Here is a 10796-nt window from a genome sequence, read left to right as displayed (position 1 = left end):
TGTTGATTTTGTGAGTTTGATTTGGTTTTGAAGTGTGTTTTTTATTTTTTTGCTTTGTGGAAGGTTTGGGTGATTTTTGCCATATCCAACCCCTTCACACAGTACCTTGCCAAGTTGCTCACTACATGTTCAACTAAACCCCACCCAAGTTCACTACGTGAGCCCAGCTTGCCCCATGCATAGTGCTCGGTCGCTAGAATCAAGGGTATGAAGTTTGGTGGGTGGCGCATAATGTTAATTGACCATCTTGTCCTTATTTATAATAAATTTTGACTATCTTGCCCCTTCATAACGAAATTTACTAACGACTATATGTTGTGAGTATAAAGTTATATTTGAAACTTTATGGGTGAGAAAGTGTCATTAGACCATTTTTTGGGTGGGAAAAATTCATTTACTCTTACTATTTATATGTTTAGATCCTTTCTATAATGTTATTGTTAAAGAACATTGTAATATACATCTATATTATGCTATATAGTATATTATCCTATTGTATTATTACTACAAAAAATGTTATATGATGTTTGATAAAATATTTTGTTACATTAGTTTTATATTGTACTATATTGTATTAGGATAATACTTTTTTCTATTGAAATTTAAAACTAATAACATTTGTTTTTCATTAAAAATTAAATAATAATATTTTTTGGAGTCTTTATATAAACATTTATAATGAACACAATATGCTATGCTTTACTTCACAAGTTAATATTAAATAAAAAAAGATTTTAATATTAACTAAAAAAATTTCAAATCAGAATGAAAAATTTCAAATAAAATAAAACATTATCACATGCCTAGTAAAAAATAAAGTCTAAAATATGAAAAATGGATATGCTAGCCATAAAAACAGTCTAAAATGCAGTTTTGTGTGTTAATTTTACTAAACACTTGGTTTTACTTGGAGTTATTTAATATTTTAATGTGGTATATAAGTGTTATATTTATATAAATTCAATACTATTTATTTCAATTTAATTTTGTTGTTGAACATAACATACTATTGTTTATTGAATACATTATAGACTCTTATATTATTTAGAACACCTGCCTAACAATTAATACTAAACTACTACTCTTAAGTCATAACACAACCACTACATTATTTGGTTCAACAAATTAATTATTTATGATCACCCACTTCACAATTAAAAAAAAAAATAATCCCTGTTTTGCTTTGTCCTTTTGTAATTTGGTGATGCCCATAATCTAGTTTGAAATCAAATGTTTGTTTAACAAAGGAGTATAATGCTAATAACTTTTTTTTTTGGGGCAAACGTGGTGTTCGGGCTAGCTTGTACACACCTTAATTAATCATTGGAGTCCATTAAACATTTACAAGTCCAAAAGAATAGATAAGTCACAATATGAGAACAAACCTCTTTAACTGTCATACCAACCTCTTGGGTTAATGCCAAAAAACTTTGGCTAAATATATTATAAAATTAAGAGAGTTTAATTATAGTTATGAAGAAAATTAATTAAATTATTAAAAATTCATGTGTTAGGTTGGAATATAATTTATTAGACTTGCATTTTGTAGATGGCAGCTTAAGTTTTAAATTTTTATTATAGTGTAACTCAAAAGGGAATATTAGACTAGTTGTGGGGAGGTATTAATAGACCCAGGCTGGTTTTGGAATTGATCACAATATTACATGACTGAATTTTATAACTCATTTCCTTAAAGAAGAAAGATAATAATTGAGAGACTGTCAATATTAAAGTTTTGACATTAATGTGCCATTATGCATTCCTCTCTTAGAGATGTGCTTCTTCTCTTTGGTTTAAGCAATAAAAAAATTATTAGAATTTTGTTATTTATTGATTTTATGGAAATTTTGGACTATGATCCACTCTTGAGTATATATAAATATTCATCACATACAATCAAAATAGAGGATTTTAATTCGAAAACTATAAAGCACCCTTGAGTAGCTCAAGTGGTAGGACGAGTCTCAGCTTCGAATCCCTTTACTCCCAAGATTTAAGAAGGTGATCATGGCAGTGAGAGGGATTAGACGATTAGCAAAAAAAAGGTATTCTAGTTTATAATAGAAAATAATTTTAAGAAACACGTTTATTTAGTTTCTCTAATTGCCTAAAATCAATCTTAAATTTTTCATAAAGTATCAATATACCCTTATGATTATCAAAAAAACTCTTTACAAAAACAATAAAGATTGACTCAGAATCTAATCTTATAAATTTTTTCTCACAATCTCGGCATGACAACTCGCAATTTAGTAGACATGACCCATAATGAGTAGACAAGACTCATTTGCGAACTGATTAATTGTGAATTGTCACGTTAGAGGTTGTGAGAGAAAATTTGTGATATTGGATTATAAGTGAACTGATTAATTGTGAGCTGTCACGTTAGAGGTTGTAAGAGAAAGTTTGTGATATTGGATTATAAGTATAGTATTATTCGATAAAATTATCTATAATTAAGAAACTATTGAATTGTATATTAAGCTATTTAACATGTTTAATTCAAGAAAAATGAAGTTAGTTTCTCAAATTTCTGAAGTGGGTAATAATTTCAACAAGTGATAAACCCACTAATAGAAATGAGATAAGAAAGTGGGTCCTAATTTGTTAAAATGGTAAAAGCCATAAGCCTATTTGAACCAGAAAGCTTTAAGCTCCTCTTCTCTCTTGAATCAAAAACAACACAAACACACGCGTTTTTGAGTAATCATGGTACCAAATTACCACAGCCAAAGTCTTGGACTTTTTTATTCTTCTTCTTCCTCCTCCTCTTTTATTTTTCTTTTTACATCAATCATTCTCCTTGTCTCTCTGCCGGCTCTTCTTCAAATCTTGTGCTTGTTTCTTTTTCCAACTCCCTTCTTTTATAAATTATAACTCCCCCTTATTCAATCTTCTTGTTTGCCGCTTTTGTTCTGTGTCGTGATCTGTGCATTCTTTATATTTTCTGTTTTCATCATCTCTTTTTTTTTATTATACTTTTATTCATAATTTATGGTTCATGCCGTTTCTGTTGTGGGGGTTGATTATGTTTAAACGACAACAACTACTACTACACACGCTCACATACAAATACAACACGAACTGACTAGCTGTAAAGTATCCCTGTTGCCCTCACCTACGTATTTTTCTCTGTTGGAACTCTGGTTTTGTGCTCTTTGTGTTCGGCATCTATCTTTTTTTTAGAGAGAAAATTATTAAAGTTTAAACCTTTATGGGCAAGTTTTAATTTTTTTTAGGTGGGGTTGAAGGAGAGAGGAGTGTTATTTTACTAACGTTAGAAGGCATTTTAATAGCGCCCAATTCGAGCTGGGTTCTTTGGTTCAAAAGGGTCTCTCTTCTTTCATTGAGTTATGGCCCCTGCAGGCAAGGTTTCTGAGTTCTATAGAGAAGGCAATGACTGGTAAGGTCACTCTATTCTGAACCTTTTTCTATTGAGTTTTTTTTTTTTTCATTGGTGGATGACCATATCTTGGCTCAATTCTTCTCTCTCAAGGCTTGATTCTAATTGCAAAATTAATGGTTTCATTTTCCTCTTTTGGTTCTCTTTTAGACTTTTAGACGTTTGGTTGAAATTGTGTAGTGAAAGAATTATAGAACATGAACTTAATTTGAAATGTTGTTACATTTTTGTATATGGTTTTTATGAAAGAAATAGAGGTGGTCTTGAATTACATGATTGTCTTCTGGGGATTTATAAGAAGAATAAAGAGTATGCTTGTTATATTTGTGGTGATTGTTTGATGAAATTGTTTATATCTAAAATGGTAGGGGAGTGATGGGTGTGTAATGGACTTTTATGGCTGTGGCAGGTACTGCTGTACAGGGTTGCCAAGTGATATAATTGTTACCGTGGAGGACATAAATTTCCATCTCCATAAGGTAATCATATTACCAAGCTAATACAGTGATTTGAGTCTGAGAAACTGATTGGTTTATCAATCTGCTAGTATTATCTTTAGAATGATCTTTTATATTCTGGAGATTTTACTGTTTTCCTGCAATTTATGTTGGTCTGAATATAATGTGGCTATTACTAACTTGTCAGTTCTTTATACTTGATTTCGCTGAAATGACTCAAACAGAAGCAATCTGTTTAAACCTGATATTTGAGTTCAGCTGGGATCTGATTAACATCACATCAACAAGATTCTTATCTGTTGAGCATTTTGCATTATTATATCTGAGGTCACTTGAAGTTTTCAGTTGGCTTCAAGTTGACCTAAACTTAGGTACAACAACTTCTTGTTTTTGAAATGTAATTTCATGATAGGTGAGTACAAGATAGTGTGGGAGCAATGTTGAGTTGGTCCACTAACATATATTCTTCTTAGCAAATGAATGGTTGTGGTCAAATATTTGTGACCTCCTAATGAATCGTTGTTAAGATCATTGTGGACTTGCCTTCAGCGAGAATCCTGGTAGTCTCAGATTCAGTCTCTGTGAACCATCCTTATCTAAACGGTCACTAATTTTCTTATACTTCCTGTTTTTCTTTTGATGAGGTCTCCCCCCCGTGAAGCAAGGAGTGTTGTTTCACATGACTTCTTTCTCTTGAAAGTTATTTTAAACTTCATGATTAGTGTAAATTTAATTGGCATGAACCTTGTCATCTGTTGCAGTAAAAGCTATAAAGTGTAATTCCTATAAGAAGCAGTTGCAAATTGTATATGTACTGTACTCTCTTTACTTTTTAAGAATGGTTTCAGTATGGAATATGTTATTGTTGTTGTTATCTTGTACTTCAACGGTAGTTACAACCATGCATGACTTTGCAGTTTCCGCTCATATCCAAATGTGGAAAAATTGCTCGACTCTGTGAGGAATCTCAAAGTACCCACAAAAAAACCTTTGTCACCAAGCTCGATGAATTCCCTGGAGGCCCTAGCTCTTTCTTAATAGCTGCTAAGTTCTGCTATGGCATTAGGGTTGAAATGTCACCAAGAAACATAGTAATGGTGTACTGTGCAGCACACTACCTGGAAATGACGAATGAGTATGGTGAAGGTAACTTAGTTTCTAAGTCAGAGAGTTTCTTTCATAAGAATGTTCTTCGAAACTGGAAAGATTGTATATTGGCTCTTCAAAGTTCTGAACCTGTGCTGCCATGGGCTGAAAAGCTCCAGATTTTAAGCAAATGTTTGAATGCTCTGTCTATGATGGTTTGTACGGATCCTAGTTTGTTTGGTTGGCCTATGATGATGTATGGTAGCTTACAAAGCCCTGGTGGAAGCATTCTGTGGAATGGAATAAACACGGGGGCAAGAATTCGAAGCACCGAGTCTGACTGGTGGTTTGAGGACATCTCATATCTCAGTGTGGGTTTGTTTGAAAGACTTATAAAGACAATGGAAGCAAGAGGTATAAGACCTGAAAATCTGGCAGGAGCCATAATGTACTATGCTCGAAAGTACCTGCCAGGTTTGGGCAGATGGCAGGGTGGACAAACTGGTAGCACTAGAACATTCACAAGTTTTAGCCTGATACCTACTTCTGTTAATCAAGAAATTCAAAAGGTTTTATTAGAGAGCATTGAAAAGCTTCTTCCAGAAAAGAAGGTGAAATCCTTTTGCCGTTTCTTACTTGGACTTCTTCGCGTTGGATTGATATTGGGTGTCAATGAGACATGCACAAACTCTTTAGAGAGGAGAATAGGGATGCAACTGGAACTTGCAACCCTAGATAGTCTTCTGATTCCTAGTTATTCAGATTCTGATACTTTGTACAATACTGACTGTGTTGAACGGATTGTCCATCATTTTATGTCCTCAGAATCAACAATAGCAGCATTTTCTCCAGCATCATTGGATCAAGAAACATCTCCGTCATCTGCACCTTTAAGAAAAGTTGCGAAATTGATTGACAACTACATTGCAGAGGTTGCTTCTGATGTTAATTTGAAACCAAGAAAGATACGCTCTCTAGCAGTTGCCCTTCCAGAATCTTCAAGACCTTTGCATGACGGGCTGTACAGAGCACTGGATATATATTTCAAGGTTTGAATAATTTCAACTAACTGTTGAGCTAAGTTTGCTAATTTTGTAGGTTTATGGATTTTATGTATTTATGCAGGCACACCCTTGGCTTTCGGAGAAAGACAAGGAAGAACTTTGCAACATCATTGACTACCAGAAACTCTCCATTGATGCATGTGCCCATGCTTCCCAGAATGAGAGGTTGCCACTTAGAATTGTTCTTCAAGTCCTGTTCTTTGAGCAGATACAGTTGAGAACTGCTCTAGCTGGTTGTCTACATGTCTTGGACACAGAAAGTGCCCCAGCAGGGCCCGTAACTGTCCCGACTGACATGGCAGGTCAGATTGTGCAGAGGGACGGGTGGGTGACAGTTGTTCGAGAGAACCAGGTTTTGAAGGTGGATATGGAAAGGATGAGATCCAGAGTTGTGGAACTTGAACAAGAATTTTGTAAAATAAGGACAGAGATGAAAAGGGTCACCAAATCACATAGTTCACTTAGTTCCCCACGATTGGTTGCAAAGAAATTTGGGTGCAGACTTCTTCCACGACCTTCAGATGCTCAACCAGATACCATTGAAAGCACTGAACATACTCCTAGAGCATCAGTTGAACAGCCACAATCGTCCCGTCATTCTAGACACCGGAAAAGTTTCTCTTTGTTTTGACAGCGAACACAAGCAAACGTAATTGATTTTTGGGAAAGTCTTCGGTGGGACAGACATAATTATCTTACATACACCCTTCCAACATGATCATGCTATATATACGTATATATGCTTTTTTATCTACTTGAACATCACCATGATTATTGTTTTTTAATGAATGTATATATAGCAGGATTTATTGAACGGGCGTATCAATGACCTATTATATCTGTCCCATCCAAGACTTTCTCCAGTTTTTGATGTTAAAAGGGCATCGACTGAACGGCACTTTAAAAGAAATGAGAACGGCGTATTGAAGTGCTTCCACCTTTGAAAGTTCATCAAAGAATTGACCAGAAAGTTCATCTAAATTTGTTCTTAAATGTGTGTGCTTCTTGTGAAGACTGGAGCTGTGGTACGAGTACATACATCAAATTTCAACAACGGGAAAGTATATACACAGTTGTTTTTCATGTTTTCCCTTTTCCTTCTGTTATTTATTTGGGGGGCTTATACATGTACAGCTCTGTGAATCAAATTGTAAGTTGTAAAACATTGGGAAGAAATCAGAAAATTCTTGTTGCATATTTCTTGAACTCTGCCCTTGGTTGTTCTATCATTCTGCTTTATTCTTTGTTTTGGCATGATAAGAGCTATACACTACACAGGCATAGTGTTTTAGATTGTTTGCTTGGTATAATTCTTCCGTGCATGTACAACCATCCAATGAGGCTGTGTCCATTCTGCTTTATTCTTTGGTTTGGCATCCACTGTACTATGATTATTAAAACTCTTTAAAACTATGTAACATCCTCTTACGAAATTATCAGAAACCGGATACTTCAGTATTTTATGATCATGGATTAAATGCTTTTCTAGAGTCTTGTAATAAAGAAACAACGCATATACCAATGAAGTCGCTTTGGCCGAGTGGTTAAGGCGTGTGCCTGCTAAGTACATGGGGTTTCCCCGCGAGAGTTCGAATCTCTCAGGCGACGAATATACATCTCTTTTTTCAGGTTATGCCACGTGTTATTCCCTAGGTTTGAAAAATGAAATGAAAAGAGTTGAGTGATTTGAAAATTAACATAAAAAACATCCTTTTAAGTTTGTTAATTTATTAAGGGAGAACGACTTATACATACCCAACGTTTATCGAAATGATAAGTTGGTATCCAAAAAGTTTTGAAACGATAAATAAGTACCTTTCGTCATATTCTGTTAATGATTTTCGTTAGATAATGGTGAAAAGACTCAAATGCCCTTGAAAGTTTAATTTTTTAGTTTTTTATAAATTTAAAAATTTCTAAAAAACCCTTCAGGTTTGCTAATTTGACTAAATACTCCAATATATAAAATTTTTATAAAATAACAAATACACCCCCACCACCCACAGTGCCAGATTCTGGCCACCACCACCGGAATCTGGCCGAAAAATTGTGTTACGACACAGACCCGTCAGATCTGTGTCGTAACACACCGATCTGGCCTTTTCCGGCCAGATCCGCCACGGATCTTGCCAGAAAAGGCCAGATCTACGTCTGGCCTTTTGCGGCCTCGACGGCCAGATCCTCCACGGATCTGGCCGGAAAATGCCAGATCGACGTGTTACGACACAGATCCGATGGGTCTGTGTCATAACACAATTTTCCGGCGAGATTCCGGTCTCGATGGCCAGATCTGGTCGTAGATCTGGCCTTTTTCGACTAGATCAGCCACGGATCTTGCCGGAAAATGAAAGATCTACGCGTTACGACACAGATCCGATGGGTCTGTGTCGTAACGCAATTTTTCGGCCAGATTCCGGCGGTGGTGGCCGGAATCTGGCACTGCAGGTGGCGGGGGTGTTTTTGTTATTTTATAAAATTTTTATATATTAGGGTATTTAGTCAAATTAGCAAACCTAGGGGGTTTTTTAGAAAATTTTAAATTTATAAAAATCTAAAATATTAAACTTTTAAGGGCATTTTAGTCTTTTCACTATTATCAAATGAAAATCACTAACAGAACATGACGGAAGGTACCTATTTGTCGTTTCAAAACCTTTTGGATACCAACTTATCGTTTNCAATGAAGTCGCTTTGGCCGAGTGGTTAAGGCGTGTGCCTGCTAAGTACATGGGGTTTCCCCGCGAGAGTTCGAATCTCTCAGGCGACGAATATATATTTCTTTTTTCAGGTTATGCCACGTGTTATTCCCTAGGTTTGAAAAATGAAATGAAAAGAGTTGAGTGATGAAGTAAAATTTGAAAATTAACAGAAAAAAACATTCTTTTAGGTTTGTTAATTTATTAAACATCCATGTAATAAAAATATTAAAAATTATAAAAATACTCTCATCTACCAATTAAATATCAGCAGTCGGCCACCCTCGTTGGAGGGTAGCCGGAGTCATCATATTGGCATATGATCGGTTTGATCTAGTGAGTCGTGTGTCGAGATGACTTTTTTCAGTCGAATCCATCATGAATCTACTAGGAAAATGCTAGATTTGGCCATGTTTAGTCGTCAATGACGGCTAAAGATATGGCCGTCGTTGATGACTAGCTACGGCCAAAGATCTAACATTTTTCGACCAGATTTACGGTGGATCTAGCTGGAAAAGGCTTTATCGGTGTACTACTAGCCAGATCCAGTCAGTAGTATGCCATTATACCAGATTCCGACCACCTTTCGATGGTGATGGTCGGAATTTGGCAAATGCGGGTGGATGGGGGGTGTTTTTGTCAATTTCTAAACTTTTTTTTGGGCGTTTAGTTAAACTAACAAACTTAAGGGGTTTAAAAATAATTGAATAAAATATAATAATATTTTCATAATAGGAAACAAATGTGTATTTTAGAAATGATAGGAATAAGATAAGACAAAAATAGAGACAAAAATGCAGCCTATTAAATCATGTCAAAAGATTGAAATACCGTAAATCTTTTTATCCTATTATCATTTCAATTAGTACAACAATAAAATAAAAAAAAGATTAACTATCAAAATTTTCCCATGTTAATTGGATTTGACCAAGTGTTAAAAGTGTAATACTGATAAACATTTATCATTAACTTTCTCTCACAAATACGACGTGTTCGCTCGTAATTAGTTAATTCACATGGGTCTCATCTGACCAAACAAATTACAAGTTATCACGTAGCGTTTGTAAAAGAGTGTTTATGATAAGTGTTTATCATACTATTTTTATTCGTGTTAAAAACAATTTAGGGCTAACTTGGGATTGCAGTAACTTTAAGTCAATCAAATTTTGTCCAACTTTAAAAATAATCAGTTTTAGAAATAATTTTCAATGTGTTTGATAAACACTACTTTTATAATTGCTGTGATCTTCAAAATCTATAGTTGTGTGTTTGTTAAATTAGATTTTAAAATTGTTGTTGTATTGGTAATGACCAAAAAAGATATTTTATTTCTTAATTTTTTTTTTTTATAATTCAAAATTTGTAATTTAATAAGTATTCAACAAATATTTTAAAATGTATAAAAAAATTATATTAGTTGTCAACGTTAATCAATACTGCAGCGTTGAGACCACAATCGGTCCTATTCGGACCAAAAAAATCTAATATGTGGGAACCCAACATCTCCATCAGATTTTGACGTCTTTCTTGGTTGCAAAAGGCGACAAAAGCTTTGGCCAGCTATTGTGGCCAAATAACATCATAACACGTCATAGTTTGATGATTCAACGGACTTCCGACAGATTGAATATCTTTGGTTCTTTAAGTGCCACCAGTGATTGGCATTAACCGCAGTCAGGGACGGATCAGGATTTTTGTCGAAGGGCTTTCATGGCTCCGTCATTATTTATCAATCAACAAGTAAATTTTTTAAAAAATTAACAAACCTCAAGTGAAAAACATAATATAATATCAATAATTTAAAAAAAAATAATATAATAATATAATACTTTATCACTAGAATAAATTTATGAGAAGTAAAACCTTAAGTAAATTATATTGAAAATAATATTCAATTCACGAAGAAACACAAAAAAATTTTTACGTAAAAAAACCTCTTCAATTAAAGAGAGCAAAAGACCACGAGAATTTAACGATCCACTTAAATCTAATATAATTAAAATAGTTTACAACAATTACAATCCACTAAAAATATTCTACTCAATTTTTTTTTTTTTTTTTTTTTTTTTTTTTTTTTTTTTTTTTTTTT

At 34.1% G+C, this 10796-nt stretch overlaps 1 protein-coding gene and 2 non-coding genes across 6 annotated transcripts; all 3 read left to right on the top strand.

Annotated features, from left to right (window-relative positions):
• The first annotated feature begins 2658 nt into the window (after positions 1-2658).
• On the top strand, positions 2659-7225 carry LOC116142180 (BTB/POZ domain-containing protein At3g44820-like). Of its 4 annotated transcripts, none has more exons than XM_031427622.1 (5): positions 2659-3094; positions 3240-3403; positions 3813-3882; positions 4779-5996; positions 6073-7225. In XM_031427622.1, the coding sequence occupies exons 2-5, from the start codon at positions 3354-3356 to the stop codon at positions 6640-6642; spliced, it is 1908 nt and encodes a 635-aa protein (XP_031283482.1). In that variant the 5' UTR covers positions 2659-3094; positions 3240-3353; the 3' UTR covers positions 6643-7225. The 4 variants fall into 4 exon arrangements, with proteins under 4 accessions (XP_031283482.1, XP_031283483.1, XP_031283481.1 ...); XM_031427623.1 differs by having other exon boundaries at positions 2659-3099; XM_031427621.1 differs by having other exon boundaries at positions 2659-3122.
• A 312-nt stretch (positions 7226-7537) lies between these two features.
• On the top strand, positions 7538-7619 carry TRNAS-GCU. The gene has a single exon. It is a non-coding gene; the product is annotated as a tRNA-Ser (tRNA).
• A 1077-nt stretch (positions 7620-8696) lies between these two features.
• Positions 8697-8778, top strand: TRNAS-GCU. Its single transcript has one exon. It is a non-coding gene; the product is annotated as a tRNA-Ser (tRNA).
• Positions 8779-10796: the final 2018 nt, after the last annotated feature.

This window comes from Pistacia vera, unplaced genomic scaffold, assembly GCF_008641045.1.
Source record: "Pistacia vera cultivar Batoury unplaced genomic scaffold, PisVer_v2 Contig405, whole genome shotgun sequence".
Taxonomy (NCBI): Eukaryota; Viridiplantae; Streptophyta; class Magnoliopsida; order Sapindales; family Anacardiaceae; genus Pistacia; species Pistacia vera.
The sequence above is the reverse complement of the archived record's forward strand: the minus strand, read 5'-3'. Positions and strand labels throughout refer to the sequence as shown.

Coding starts and splice junctions, on each gene's coding strand:
- LOC116142180 (XM_031427622.1), top strand. CDS start 3,354: ATGGCCCCTGCAGGCAAGGTTTCTGAGTTCTATAGAGAAGGCAATGAC. Junction 3,404..3,812: donor TATAGAGAAGGCAATGACTG/GTAAGGTCACTC, acceptor TGGCTGTGGCAG/GTACTGCTGTACAGGGTTGC. Junction 3,883..4,778: donor TAAATTTCCATCTCCATAAG/GTAATCATATTA, acceptor ATGACTTTGCAG/TTTCCGCTCATATCCAAATG.